This window comes from Pseudopodoces humilis, chromosome 1, assembly GCF_049639895.1.
Source record: "Pseudopodoces humilis isolate 2021_Gansu_Grassland_sample_001 chromosome 1, ASM4963989v1, whole genome shotgun sequence".
NCBI lineage: Eukaryota > Metazoa > Chordata > Aves > Passeriformes > Paridae > Pseudopodoces > Pseudopodoces humilis.
In genome coordinates this window covers 69,123,817-69,139,436 of record NC_142200.1, presented here as the reverse complement: position 1 = coordinate 69,139,436, position 15,620 = coordinate 69,123,817, and the positions used below count along the sequence as shown (strand labels likewise).

The window sequence follows — 15,620 nt, the reverse complement described above, 5'->3', positions numbered from 1 at the left end:
TCCAGCAGATTTTCATTGCTCTCTTGAGTACTGATACTGCACTGCTACCATTTCAAATAGAAAAAAACACAACAAAAAAAACCCGGAAAATTATACCTAGACTAAAAATTCCAGATACAGTGCCAAATACATTAGGAAATCCAGCCCTAGCCATGAGTAGGGCACAGCAGATGTAAAAGTGTTACTGCAGCAGAGGGTTAGTGCAGCTGGGACTGTTTTGGAACGTCTGTAAAGCAAAATTCAGAAAAGATTATACTGGTAAGTCATCTAATGCAGCTTAAAAATAAATAACTACATAAATAAATAACCTTTTGTGGACCAAGCCCTTGCTTAGATCATGAGAAAAAGTACCTCTAGCTTTTCTAGTGTGTTTCTGTCTCAAGTCTTTCAGCAGACATTTCATAACCGACCATTTTGTCCTTTTTTTCTTTTTGTATCAAAAAATTATAAAGGAGAAAAATGCAACTATATTTAACTTCAGAACTGTCCATCAGCCACGAAACAGCATCAGTAAGTATTTCAACTAGTAAACCACGTACCACTTCGCTGCTAGAGCAGGCTGGCTGGGGAGCGCTAGAGCATGTGATGCTAGGATGAGGGCAGCCACAGACGGCACAGGCCGCCCGTCCCGAATAAACATTGCTCAGCCGGCCGTGGCCGCGCCGGGACGAGTCCGCCACCAGGTCCGCAGGCGTCCCGCACCGCGGGGAGAGCGCCCATCGCCGGACTGGGCCGCAGCGCACAGCTCGCAGCTCGCGTCCCGAACAGATGCCCCTACCACCGCCAAAAGTTTCAGCCGCTGGCGTGCGGAGCCGACCACCAAACGCGCCCGCCTTGCCCCACTTTCCCTCCCGACAGCCGCTCGCCGACCCCTGAGCGCGGCCGCGGCGGGGCCCTGCGGCAGGAGCGGGCTGTCTCCGCCCCGCACACCCTCCGGCGGCGGCAGGGGCGGGCAGGGCCGCTGCACTGCCGCCCCCCGGCGGGCACCGAGTCCCCTCCCCGCGCCGCGCCCTGCGCCTGTCCCGCACCCACGGCGCGGAGAGAGGCAGGGAGCGCTCCATCCCGCCCCGCCGCCCCCGGGGACGGGGGCGCCCAGCCGCCATGTGAGTGCAGCGGGGCCCGTGCCGGAGCCCTTCCCCGGGGCGGCGGGGCCGCACCAGCTGTGGCCGCACCGGCTGTGGCCGCACAGCCGCGCTGCGGGCTCGGCAGGTCTGCGGAGGCGAGCGGGCAGCAACAAGCCGCGGCTGGCCACCTGCCCGCCGCCCCGCCATGGGGGCCGGGCGCGGGGCGAGGCTCGCCGCCCCGAGCCGCCGCCGGGGCTGAGCGCGGCGCCAGCGCAGGTACGGAGGGACGGAGGCACGAACGCGTCGCGCCGGGCCACGGGGGAGTCGGCCGGGCTGGGAAAGGGGCTGGACCGGCTTCCTCCCGGCTCCGCTGGGAGGGGGTCGTGCGGCTCAGCCCAGCCCTCCGGAAAGTTTGGGCGGGCGGCGCGGAGCCCCGACTCCCCCATGACGGCCGGGCCAGGCCGGGCCGGACTGCCGGGCGGGCAGAGCGCCGTGCCCTACAGTGCCCTCTCCGGGGGCCGGGGAGTGTAGAGAGAGAGGCTTTTAAATGGCTTTGGGGAGAAGTACCGCTGAGATGGGGTCGTGCCGGGAGGCTGCAGCGGCATTGTTTGTCGTGGCCGGAGTAGTGTACGTATTTTGGCTTGGGGGTTTGTTTTGTTGGTTTTTTTTCCCGATTTGGTGTGCAATGTTTCAGGGAGAGGAGCCGGGAGCGCTGCCGAACTCCTGGAGGATGTGGGTTAAATGAGCCTCGGCTGCGGAAGCTCGGAGCTGCTCTACCTTGTCTTTCGAACACGGGCGAGGAAGAGGTGGTGGTGTGTGCTGGTTTGGGTAGTTCGGAAAGGAGGTAGTTTTACTGTGCTTGGTTTTAGTTGTCTGTAATAGAAACGTGCTCGCTGGCAGGTATTTAAACAAAACCCAAACCAACGTACTTCAGACTGAATAAGGGGTTAATGAAAATCATCGTGTATGCAGACAGTGAATAGCACTCAACTGGGTAATTTTTATTCCGGACCCTGCTGGATTTTGGGGGGCTCCATTTAATTCATCGGGCGTCCGTCTTCTTCACATGTCATTTGAAAGTTAAAAATAACTCCCAAGCGCTCTGAGTTTTGCCTGCACCTGCCTTGGCAAACGCTGACTTCCCGGAGTTCTCCGTGGTGGTCTCTTGGAGCCGAAGACGCCCGGTCGGTGTCCAGAGCCCTGCTATTTATAAGACTTGGGAGAGCGGGGGAGGAGGGATGCAGCAGCAGGCTGTTTGCCTTTTGCATAAACTAGCGAGGCAGGTTGCATATTGTTTGAGATGTTGCATCGGTGGGGGCGAGGCGGGGTGCGGGGGGCGAAGAAGTGCAGAGCTGAAGTATTCCTAATCCTTCTTTTCCTAGGGACTGTGGATCGATGAAGCGCTTCCCTCCGATGTGAATGCAGTGTCCCCTGTGGGATGCAGTAGGTGATGCCCAGCTGTACTGCAATGGCAATTGGCGCTCTCTCTAGTTCTCTTCTCGTAACCTGCTGCCTCATGGTTGCCCTCTGTAGCTCCACCGTACCCGTACAAAAACTGGCCAAGGCTCAAGACAAACAGGAGATAAAGACGAGCCAGGAAAAGAGGGATCACACAAGGGACAGCCAGACAGGTCCAGGAAAAATGAATGACATCGGCAGGAGCGGGAGGGAGGAGGGTAGCAGGGACTGGAAGAGCAAAGGGAACAGGAACTACTCGAACAAGGAGTCTTGGACTAAGCTAAAGCAGGCTTGGAACAGCCAGGGGACAAGCAGTAAATCTGGGAGCATTCAAGTGCAAGAACAAAGGGATGCTGCTCCTGAGGAACGTCAGATGGCTGAAGACTCATCTCTCCCAGCATCTGTTGCGAGTGTCACTCCCGAGCCTCCGGAGGAGTACGCCTATCCGGACTACCGTGGCAAAGGCTGCGTGGACGAGAGTGGCTTCGTCTATGCTATCGGGGAGAAGTTTGCGCCGGGCCCCTCTGCCTGCCCCTGCCTCTGCACTGAAGAGGGCCCGCTATGTATCCAGCCCGAGTGCCCCAGGCTCCACCCTCGCTGCATCCATGTGGACACCACGCAGTGCTGCCCGCAATGCAAGGAGAGGAAGAACTACTGCGAATTCCGAGGGAAAACCTACCAGACCCTAGAGGAGTTCATGGTAAGGAATTAAACCAAAAGTCATTTTGTGGGTTGTTCTCTTGTTTAAAGTGGTATTATGATCTTTGACTGCTTTCTGAGAGTGTGTTCTGGGTCTCCCCCTCCTCTTTTAATTTTTGTATTAATATTACTTCTGTAATATTCTGCAGCCCTGTAAAATATTCCCCTTAAACATGACCTTTCTTGCTGCATGGTACTTTAACATTTTTAAGTGAGAGTGCTGATCTTTATTAATTCCTTTGATATTTACAGTAAAAAATGCTACTTGGAAGGATGCCACTCAGTGGTGTTATGGATTTTGTGAAAATTTTCTGCAATACATTTGTTTCCCTATTTAACTAATAACTGTTAAACTTCTGCCTTGCAGGGATCAAGCAGGGTTTTGTGGACTGATTTTTATTCCTAGTAATCCGTTTGTGATAATCCCTTTTTTTTTAACAGTCATATCTTTTTCCTTTTTAACTATTTAAGAAGTGCTGCCAAGGATGCATAATGTTTGCTTTCTGTGAATGACTATAGGCGTTCTTTTTAATAATAGCATGGTTTGCAGTCTAGATTGCAGTGATACCTAAAGAAAGGACTTGAAAAGCTTTGTGTTCAGGGAAATCCTTTTAAGACTAGGCTCTTTTTAGCATTGTTGTGCAATGTCGTTATCATTGAAAATGCAAGATGTTACAGTGCACTCAAAAGTTTTGGAGTTGGGGCCAGTTTTCTGGTTGCATACCTTGTTTTTTTCTGTTTTGTATTTTGTTGTGGTTGAGACCTGTGAGCAGGCTCTAAGAATGGCTTGTGAATTCTCTTGTGAATGACTGTTAGATACAGTGCTGTTCTAAAACCCATTTCTGAATACACCAGAGAGTTTAATGCTGAATATATTGAGGGGAGTATGAAATATAATTAAAGGTTCCGGAAGCTGAGCCCCTCACGATGGAGAAAAAGAAAATATATTTTTGAAGGCTGAAAGTAAGTTGTCACCTTCGCTCTCTGGTATTTGCATGTTCCCGAAAACTTTCATAATGTCTTTCCATGTCCTTCAATTTAAGAGAAAATAAATAATAGAGCAGAACTTCTTTCTCCATAATAAGTAAGAGCATTGTCACTTGCTCTTCTTAGGCAGAAGGGTGCAGAGCCCTGGGGAATTGCAAGGTATGGCAGAAAACATTGTATCATCCTCCCTTTTTCCATGTCACCCCCAAGGGTTGCATTCAGCTTCAGGGTGGCAGTTTTCTGCTTAAGAGAGAGCAGCTACCTTAGCAGCAGCTAGTTGGTGTGACCTTTTCAGAGATGGCTTATGAGAGCCTTTCTTTCCCAGCAAACTTAATTCTTAAGGGTTGGCCAAAAGATGAAGCTTCTTCATACTTTTTCCATAGGTCAGCATTTTAAAGGCTTCTCCCTGTTTTTCATTCACACTCTTCTACAGAGTTCCATTTCTTAGCCTTTTTCTGTAGTGGTGTTGTATTAATGACTGTAAAGTAAGCCTAAAACACTGTTAAATATGTAGTGAGTGTAGAACCCTTATGTTCCCTGGTACATTTGAATATGGCTGACAGCCTTGGTAAAAATGGAGTGTTGAACAGTGACATTTACAGAAATGTTCAGAAAAGATTTGGGGTTTCAGCTTTAAATCCATTCATCTTTTAGCCCTTGTCTTCATATCTTTCTCTAATGAAACACTGGTTCCTTTATTGCTTTGTTTTACCCAGCTTTGGACACACAAGTGAGAAGGGATGTCTGCTCAGGACAAGCAAGGAAAGTTACTGATACAATTAGACAGTGGAACTGCAGCCTGATTATTTTCCTGTGTGAGAACCTTGTTTTTTAGTTGAGTTTCAGTGTTGGTTCCAATACTGTGAGCACAAGCTGTAAATGCAGCTGTTTGCCTAGGCGACTGCAATCAGTGGAGTTGTCTGGCAACACAAGATGCAGATGTAGTCAGGTTCTCGCAGTGGAAGCAATTGCAAAATGCAAGCAACTGCACAGTTTCAAAGGTAATTTTGTGAATTTAAAGTTGCTGGTCTTAAAGGGGTTACTAATATGCTATCTCTTGATTAAGCTCAGGGAAACAGTTATAAATGGATAGTGATGTGATTTTTCTCTGTATCTGCGCCTACTATTTTCAGACATCACTGAAGGAAGAAAAAGGTGACCTCCTAATATTTAGGTGACATTTTTTTCCACAAACATTTATGCATAGATATGTAATAATACATAAATGTTTGTGAGTCTCCTTATATACAATTCCTGTATGGCTTGGCATGGCAAAGAATTGCCTTGACTGGAGCCAGAAGCTGAGTGTGCTGGGGAATTTGATGTGTTTCTTTGATTTGCAGTCTGTCCTTCAGGCTTTGCTTGTGTCTGCATGTATGCATGCATTTTTGTGTTTTCCAAAAGGACATGGATGTCAGCACAAAACACAACTTGAGTGTAGGGAAAGGATGAGGTCTCATAAAGCTGTTTCCATCAGCGCCACTCTGGTCACCCGTGGGTATTGTAAGGCAAAATAGCAGTGTGATCACAACATCCATATTAGTGGAACTGGTACCAAAATCTTTATTTGGTGAAATGCAATGGGTGTTAAAGTTCTGCACTGAAGCTGAAGGTTTCTAAAGCACATAGTCAAAATCATCCAAGTAAAATTTGAAAATGAAAGCTGATGTATAAAGTCTTACAAAACCAGGAATTATCTTCAGAAGTGCAATGTTTTGGAAAATACCTATAATTTTGAAAGCTGCTGTTTTGTGTATTTTAGAATGTCCTTGCTACCACAAATGGTATTTTTTGGAACCATTTTTTGGTATATAATGGTGAGTTACTTGGAAATCTGGAAGTCAACAAACCCAAGTGAGTTTTGAAAGACCTGTGGTGTTTTGTTGGCACAGAGTAGTAAAAACATGGCTGGTATGTTTATTATTGTCAGTGTAACTCCATTCATGCTCACCTGAGTTGTGTCAGTGGCAAGAAAATATTAGTAAAAATTCCAGAAAAAAAGAAAATAGATTTGGCATTATGACAGATTTAAAAAAAAAAAAAAATCAGTGTTTTCAAGGCTTAAGAAACCAGATGCAGATTGTATATCTGTTATTAATCCAGCTTTTTTGTTGGTTTTGTTTTGATGTCATTTTGGTTTGTAATAAAAATTGGACATGTGGTAGGGGAAGGCTCAAATTACTTTGGACTACAAATGATTTGTCACTTCTTGATTATGACAATTTACATTAAGCTTCTGGATAGACCTACTACCCTTACCAAGCTATAGCTTTCTGCACACCCCACTAGCGGAAAACTTAGAAGTTTACACAGTAGTGCATTTGCTCTTTTACAGTGCCTGCAACTCCTATACCTTTGCTCATAAACTTCCCTTTAAACAATTCTAAAGAACTAGTTTGTTTTCTTACCATCTGTAGTCTGTTTTCTACAGGTTTTATGGCTGCCTGGTGAATACACAAGACTTCTTGCCTCTTGTTGTCTTCCTGCAGTTTTTTCATAGACGAAACTTCTGCTTCTGTAGAGTTAACAGCTTCATCTATAGACCATAGAGACGTGGTATCATTAGTCATCGGAGAGAGATTGATAGAAGGTATTATTTCCAGTCCAGCCTTGTTATGTCAGAAGTACTGAGCGTGTGTGCTGCTGGGCTGATTGTTCCCTACAGGAGCAAGTGGGATGCTCCTTGCATTAACTGCCACTAGGAACTCTGCTGCAGGGAATGTGCTTGCATTGCATGAGTAGAGGGGGGAAATGAAGGACCAAATGTGTCTTTTCATTATGATTTATTAGCTGCTGTTACGTAAAGGCACTGTCTTATTGTCTCTCCCTCTAGTGATAATTATGTCTCCAAGTATTGAGCTGCCATTAAGCTGCAAAAAGTAGGGGTTTTCTACAGTTCCTGCTGTATCCTGATGATCACTAAAAAACAATGTGCTATTGTTTAGTCCAAAGGTGTACAGATAATGGCTGACAGTGATACCATTTTAGCAGCCACTATGGTTTACTTGCATGCCTAAAAAGAGCTTTGTAGGATTAAGCTCATGGAAATCTTCCTTACTGCTGCTGCCATTACTCAGGTTGGTGGGTTGTCCAGATGACAGTACTTACCAAGAGTGCACTATAAATATTCCTCTGAAATCCCATGATGTATTACACTAGAAGTGTCTCCAATACTGCAGTATCACATCAACAGTGTAGTCTGTTCATGAAAGATGTAGTCTTCAGGTATATGTGCTGTATAGGACAGAAATGTATATCCTGAATCATCATTATTAGATAAGAATTAGATTAGTTTTGTTTTTCAATCAGTAGTAAATGATTTATTTTTCTGAGAATTTCAGGATTTGTCAAATTTGGAAATCTAGTAAACCTATGTAATTATAATATGATTATAATTTTACAGAGGAGAGATTTTAGGAATAGCATCTGTGTGCTGCCTTGTTTCCTGATTTTCATCAGATATTCTAGTTTTTACGCAACTTCCAATATCAAATGACACGGCTGCTAAGCAGTGTCCTGGATTAAGGAATGTCTGTTGTGGTAGCTACTGATCTCATTCAACTCTGATGGTTGCAAATTTGCATCTTTTCCAAGTCATGGCAAAAAGTGTTACATTTGATTGAAAGCTGTAGGTTTACCTTGTTGATCCTGATCCTTAGAACTGAGTGCTGGTCTATTCTTTCAAGTAGGATTATATATTGTATAATATTTCTATATTAAAATTAATATTAAAAATCAGTCCTCCTTAAAAATCATGTTTTTATAATTTAGTAAGTATTGTTTCTACTTGTAACTGTAGAAGAAAGGATTGACTTAATACTTAGGAGCTCAGGTTTGTTGACACTCAAAACTTCATGTGTGTTTCAAGTGATTACTTGAAATACCTGAGCCTTTCAACTCTGAGTACTGGATCAGAAACCTCCTCATCTGCAAACACTCCAGCTCTGGAAGTGAAGGTGACAGTTTAAAAACAATTACAGGACAAAGTCTGTAATAATAATCTTCTGCACTGGGCTGTCAGTCTCCATATGGGATTTCATAAACATATGCTGTGGTGTTATCCTTGATAGAGTGTAAAGCAAAGAGAAAACTCAAAGCGAGTAGCTAGCAAAGGAAACCTGAAATAAATAATAGTAACAAAAGCAGAAAGCAACACAGCAGGAGACCCTATTTAGGCTTTCTAAGCAGAGGGGAGGGCAAGAAAGGTATGTGAGTGCATAAGCAAATAAAAGCCTTGGCAGGTGGGAAGGGAAGTAGCAAAGCATGAATGAGCATTTAGTCAGAGATTAAGCTTTGCAAGCATCAGCATGTTTGAACTTTGGAAGTGAGAAGGATGTGAGAGGCAAGCAGAGAACAGATTTGAGGAAAAAATGTGGTGGGCTGCCTAAAAAATAGGGACAAGAAGCAGATGATGTGCCACTTAGACATCTGGGTGGATGATTCTTCATTGCAAAGAATTCTTTTCTTTTTTAGATTTTATATTTTTTCTGCTCTTATTGGAGAATTGTAGTGGGGGATTGTCTGCATCAGATGGAATCTGGAATGAAAAAGGATCCATAAAAAGAACAACCTCCTTCTTAAGTAGATCAGTAATCTGCACAGATTATAGAGGATCACTAATAATAACGTTCAGCTTCATTTTCATCCTGTATTCTGAGCGTGGATACCCATGTGTTTTTTTGGAGTGCAGCAATGAGATTTACAATATAGCATTTATTGCTCTTCACGTCCTTGCTTCCCTCTATCTTTTGTGGTATGAGGATGTCAGCAATGCAAGTGTGATGTGCCTGGCCAGGAATGCTGAAGAGGACAGCTGGAATTGTACATGTGGCAAATACAGACATTTCAAAGTCCATTTTTTCCTAAAGAGAGTCTTGCTACTCTTTTATTGAGAAGTAATTTCTTTGAAGTAGGTCTTTCAAGTCTCATCTCATTGTATTCCTATTCTGTAAGAGTTCTTCAAACCCAGTAACATTTCACTAGGTATAAAAGAATTCCTGTGTTTTCCTTCACCCCTTTCTTTGAATTTCAACTTCTTTCAGAAAGTTACAAGTATTAGAAGAATTGCCCAAAAACAATTAACGTATGGGAAATACCTGAATTCAAAAGGATATTTTCTTTTTCCTGACTTCTCTTTGAAAAATATAATTTTCAATAAAATGTAACTTTCTGCTACCAAAATACTCTCAAGTCTGAAAAAGATTATAGTAAGGATTTCCATTAAAAGAAGTTTCAAACTTCATTTAGCAAAACTTTTCTTTTAAAATACAGTTTTTTTGTCTAAATTATTTTTTGAACCTCTAATTGAACCAAACTAGATTATGAACTTAATTTTCAGGAAATTCATTAGAAATTTAGTAAGGTAATTTTTGTTTTATTTGTATTAATAGTCTTCACTGTTCTTGTTTTCAACACCCCTCTGACTTTCCCATTCAGTATGTAGGTTCAAAGAAGAACCTGGTTTGTTTTTGGTTTTCTTTTCTCACTATAATTTTGCAGGCACCCAGTCTTGCTCTCTGCATTATTTAGGCTATAAAACCATTTGTTTTAGAGTGGGGAGGAAAAAGATGTGAAGGAAAGAACATCACAGATGAGAAGGTGTGCATTTCACACTCCAGGAGTGCGTTAAGTGAAGGAGTTAAAGTGAGTGGCTTTGTATTTCAGGTTTCTCCATGTGAGAGGTGTCGCTGTGAAGCCAATGGCGAAGTGCTGTGCACAGTCTCAGCCTGTCCCCAGACCGAGTGTGTGGATCCGGTGTATGAGCCTGACCAGTGCTGTCCCATCTGCAAAAATGGTGAGTGGTGGCTACAAAACTAGGAGGAGACAGACCTCTGAGAGATCCATGTTACTCTGTTCTGCTTTTTAAAAATAATTCTGGTATTTTTCTTTTTTGTCAAATGGAGATGGAGAAGAGTTGTGTGTGGAAGGTCTATTGTGAGGAATCAGATCTCCCTTGACTGGGGTGGACTCAGTTATGATCTATGGAGATTTTTTGTTACCCAAGAGACAGTTAGGATGTTAATACCAGCTTTTCATGTATGTCTTGGATATATCATTTTTATGAACTCATTGTGACTGTATTTTAAATAGGTACACAAAATGGAACTCAGACTCTTGATATTATTCGCCTTTCAACATGAGCAGGAAAAGCTGCTTTTGTTCTCTGTTCATATTTGTATCCCTTTCAGATTTCTTCTCCCTTTTTTCAGTTTGGATTTTTTTGGTGTTTTTCCTTAAGGCAAATCAAATGTACCTTATTGAGCTCATCTAATTTTCATAACTAAATGAATTAAACTCCCAATTTTAATTGAATATTTTTTGTAACTAAATTAGACATAAACTCTCTCTAGTCCCAGCAAGGGCTTGCATTAGATCAAAGTCTTAGTCTATTTAGAGGAAAGAAATTACATGACATACTAGCTCATCACTTATAAAAAAGAAATTATAATTTATTAATAGAAATGAAAGCTGCAAAATCTCAAATGAAATTATATTTTAAATTAAAAAAGACATTTAAAAATACTCAGATAATGTGCACACATCTATTATTTCTCTTGAATAGGTGGGTTTCATTACATTAGCTAAAACAAACTGCTTAAAATTGTGGGAAAGTAGAGGGAGGAGAGAGTGTACAGCATATGGTTTCTGCAAATTCAACAGTAGATGATAAGGGATTGTTAATTGCATTGGAGGAGTTTCATTTGTATGGATATAAAAGTAATTGCTTCACATCCCTTAATTGGTTGTTACAACCCTGAAGGAATTTATTCTCGGCTGTACAGCTTAAGGGCACTCTTGTTTCTGGAGATGAGGACAGGCATTTTTCGAGGCATTTAGGGACAGTTCTTGAGAAAGTCTGAATTTGGAAGCTGGTGATGTCATAGCTAGCTAGTCCAAAGGATTCTTTAGCACTTACTTGATGGTAAGAGTGTCACTGAGATTGTGTGTGACATGCTCTGCTGCAGTTCCCCAGGTCAAAGTGGCCAAAGGTCTGTTTTCAGTCTCAGGAATGGAGTTACAAGCTCCATTCAATTTAATACAAGAATACGTTAAGACACTATAGTCTTTCCCACTGAATTTGTCCAGTGATCTTAACAACGTTTGGAGCTGGGTTGACCTTCCACCAGCACACATTCTCCCACAAGCAGCAGCACAATGCACAGTTGTGGCAATCTCCCATTGATGGCTCTCTTTCGGATTAAGGTTGTTTAGCAGTGCAGGGCTTGGCTTGGCTTGGCTGTTCACATAGATTCCCTGACACTTTTCTCAGAAATGATGAAAAGTTACCAAAAATGGTACATGAAATATACCTTTTGTTGTGAGGAAGCTGCCTTTTCAGTCCACCAGCCAGAACTCCTGTCCTCAGCCTCTGAATCCCCAATATAAGTAATAACTTGCATGTTTCTCCCATGTAACTGTGAGCAGGCATCTCTGACCCAGTTTCAGACCAAGGTGACCACAGCTGCCTGTTTCTCGTGATCTGTGCTGTCACTTCTCTGCATGTCAGAGAACCAGCGGTGGCTTTCCTTGTTAGCTTTTAGGTGAAGAAGAAAACTATTAACAATAACAGCAAGACCAAGATAGCTCAGAAGCAGCCCAACTTTTCTGGTTCAGCAGTTTCAGTATAATATCAAGAAATTTCTGAGGAAACCTCCCCATCTGGGAAGTGCATTTTAAAAAAAGGACTATTTGCTTTTAGGGCTTATTTTAAAGTATGGTACACGTGCAGTTCTCTAGGAACTTCAGTGAATTGCTGAATGTTTTTAATTAGATTGGAGCAAAAACCTACTGAGCAGGAAAACCTAGCCTGCCTCATCCTTTCATTTTGAAGCCTGCTGGTACAAATGTGCTGTGAATGTGAGTTGGAGAAACAGTCACTGCATTATGCTTCAGGGTTGATTGTTACATTTTTGACATCAATGACATCATGTTAGCAACACAAAAAAGCTTTGGCTGATGTACACGGAGCTCAGCTATTTAACCTGACTGTTGGGAAAGGTGGAAGCGTAGAAAGCATCCAAGTGAGCTAACTGCTATCATCTGCAGTAGAGCAAGAAGGGGTTGGAGGTGAAGTTTGAGTTCTCTACGTTTACTAGAATTTGTGTGTTGAAAATGCACACATTCAAACTGGTTTCCCTGCTTTTCCTGCCACTTCTTAACATACAACACCTTCCCAACTTGCCTGGTGCAAGATTGCTGGCAGTGACCCAACAGTGAGACCTGAGCAACTACCTCTGTCACTAGTAAGAATGTATACAAATGCCCGATTAAGAAGTATGGAAGAGATCTAGAGAAAGCCTGTGATTATTAGAAATTAATGAATTCAGTGTCTTGACAGGTGTGAGACGCTGTGCCTTATCTCTTGTAGGAAGGCAGGTATTTGACTTCTCCATTTTCACAAATTTGCTGGCAACCCTTACGAGGAGGGGCAGATATGTAACTGCACATTTAGCTTACAAAACAGTGCACATGTGTAGGTACAGACTTGTTTTGGATGTAAACAGTGATGAGCTAGTGAAGAAGACTTGTGGAATTAAGGAATAGTTGTATGTGTCATATTTAATAATCTTCTGTATTGCATCATGACTTTCAAAAAGAGGCCTAGATACTTCCATAGCTGAAAAAATTTTTTCTCCTTCTTGGGCAGGGACGGGGAGTCCTTTAAAGGAACATTTGCTCTGAAAAGTAGTATATAGAGGATAACACCTCACTGAGGTGATCCTGAGGGATCAGGGAATTTTTCCTGCTTTTTATGTCTCAAGTCACTGCTACTGAGGGAGCTGGTTTGTATTTATCTTATATAAATGCCGTGAAAGGAAACAGGGTGAGAACAGAGGGGGATGGAGGAGAGGCTTTCTTCTCACGTGGATTGATGTGTTAAGCTTCATGATTTTGCTAACCATCAGCATCAACCACAAGAAAAAAACATCCAGTCAGTTAAATCTGACTTCAGAAAGTTGCATTAAGTAACAGTGCCCAGTTCAAATATCCATCCTGCTATACAATATTAGCATTGTGGTTACTTCTGTGAAAGACATCTCTGTTCACAGTGCTACCAATAACCTTAGATTCAGATAGAGCTATTTCTTCAGTTTGTGCACAGCTAATGGTAAAGATAATGGGCATACAGTCACTCTTTCATTGGGAAAAGTCTGTGTATCTGTCACTGATGCATTTAGGGCTCTGGAAGGGGGCAAGGGGTAATACTGGTAGTGAATTATCTTGCTCTATGTTAAATTACCCTGGTTGTATGTGTTCCACTTCTATTCCCAGCATTAGAGCCCTGATAGGTATGCACAGCTGAATTCTGCTGTACCTGAAGCCTACAGCCATGGAGCAGCCGATGAAGTCGAGGGTGGCCCCACTCCTGCTGGTGTGCTTGCAGGAAGATCAGATTAAACCCGTAACTCACGTGGAGCTTGAGGGGAGGAGTTGTGGTTGCTAGACCAAAAATCATTTTGATCTAAGGTCCCCAAGAGATTTTGTTTTCTTTATATGGCTGAATGATTGCCCCAGATAAAATGAAGAGGAGCCTGTTGCCTTCCTTGCATTCATCTATCTGTGTGTCAGTGTCGTTTCTCTGTCTACAGCAAGGAGAGCTGAGCTTCTCCTTTTGGCAGAGGCTCATAGCTGTACAGTCAAAAATAAAAACACTGGTGCCTGCAGGATCAGGGCTGTAACATTTGCAGGAGATGTCTGTTCTTACTGGCTGTGCAATAGGGAGACTTTACTGATTGCAGTCATTTCAGATGCCTTAGGTGGAATGAGTGAGGACCTTATTTGTGTTCATAGTTATGGTTGAAATACGCATCATTTGGTTGAAATAATTGCTGCTAATGAGGTGCAGGTGTAGTGTGCTGTGGCCAGGGAGGGCATGTGGTGATGGTTTTGCATCCCTGTCCTGTGAGGTTGACTCACTGAAACTTGCTTTAGTACCTTTCCATACAATTAGAGTGTTTAGGCCTAAGGTGACTTAAAAGTGCTTCTGAATGGCAAGTGGGGACCTCCATCTGAGAGAAGGAGTTCTCAAGGGAGCAAAACCCTGGTAACAGCTGGCAGAGCTGCTGTCCCCTTTTGCTACTGTTTGTAAAACAGGATTTTGTCCCCCCACAGGACTTTGTCTTGCCTCAGGACTCAAATCTGCTAAAAATGGTGCTGGTTGATGCAGTACTGTTGCCCCTGTCATCCCTTTAAGATCCAGGTGGAGAGAGGCTATGTTGGGCTGAGAGACCTATCTGGCCATAAGAAAGATGAGGATGTTTATTCTGTGCCCATGAAGGGAAGTTGCACCTTGGCAGCTCTCACGTGAGCTGGCTGTTTGCTCTGCCCTGCAGCCCCAGCTTTGCTCAAGTACCATGGTGAATCTGACCTGTAAAATTTAATGTCTTTCTGCAATGTGTTTAAATTAAGTATGATATGACCTTAACCATGAATCTTAATCTCAGCAATGAAGAAGGTATCATCATGCTGGCGTCCAAGCAGAGGTCAAGGCAGGACTGTTGCAAACATCAGGAATGTAAATGCTGTAAGATTTAAGTAATCAGTGCCTTTGATTATCCTCTCTTCCTCCTTCTATTGTCACTTTAAATACCTTTTTCAGTCATGCTTTAGCAGCTAATTTATATATAGCAAATGAGATCCAGAAGTTTTAAAGCCTGAGAGTGCTTTCTTCAGTCTACATTATAAGGAGGGGATCAAATCAGGTGGTCATGGTGGCCTCTTCTAGATGTAAAATATAGGTATCATAAAATGATTGTAAATTCTAGTTGATAAGACTGAAACAGCATTTCATATATTAAAAAAATTGAGTGTACATTAAAAAGTAATGACCTAATGAGGAAGAATTCACTTCAAACTAATCCCAGTTCTACCCACACAGAATGTACCATTGTGATTTGTTCCTTTCTAATGTGTTTACTTGAGGCATTTGAATGCTTGTGTATACAGGGTAACATTTGCTCCATGTTTCTGTGTGCATGAGTCGCTTAGCAAAATCTTCTGCATGGACTGTCCACTTTAATAGATTGCATTTCACAAAATTATTTATAATACAGGACTCTGAATCAAGAAATATTAATGTTCTAGGGGAAATTAATGTTTCGGGGACAAAAACACCATTTAATTTTCATGAACAGCTGTATCTGATTAAAATTGCCAAGAGATTATGCAGGTAGGTTGAAAATCTGTAGCAGATATTTTGGCAGTCATATATTGAAAACAGCAGTCTTGCTTCTTTTAGTCTGCATTGGGTGTTTAAAGTGTCTTCCAAATCTGGTAGGTGAAATTGTTAACTAGTTGCAGTAGTTTTTATTCTTGGTTTCTGCTACTGATGTTCAGAGGAAGTTTGGTCTGTGTTGTCTTAATTCAAGGAATTCCTTTAAACTCATTTCATCTTTCTGCTCACTTTATCTC

General features: G+C 42.7%; 1 protein-coding gene across 7 annotated transcripts in view; it reads left to right on the top strand.

Annotated features, from left to right (window-relative positions):
* Positions 1-1,241: 1,241 nt before the first annotated feature.
* The window catches only part of VWC2 (von Willebrand factor C domain containing 2), a 57,712-nt gene continuing 43,333 nt past the window's right edge, over positions 1,242-15,620 (top strand). Inside the window, exons 1-4 of one of the 7 annotated variants that reach the window (XM_088058270.1) lie at positions 1,242-1,340; positions 1,759-1,870; positions 2,447-3,222; positions 9,873-10,002. In XM_088058270.1, coding sequence (XP_087914396.1) covers positions 2,515-3,222; positions 9,873-10,002 — 838 coding nt within the window. In that variant the 5' untranslated portion in view covers positions 1,242-1,340; positions 1,759-1,870; positions 2,447-2,514. Of the gene's footprint in view, positions 1,341-1,612; positions 1,692-1,735; positions 1,909-2,446; positions 3,223-9,872; positions 10,003-15,620 lie in introns of those variants that run through there. The other 6 variants (XM_088058267.1, XM_088058261.1, XM_005527847.3 and 3 more) reach the window with 6 other exon arrangements.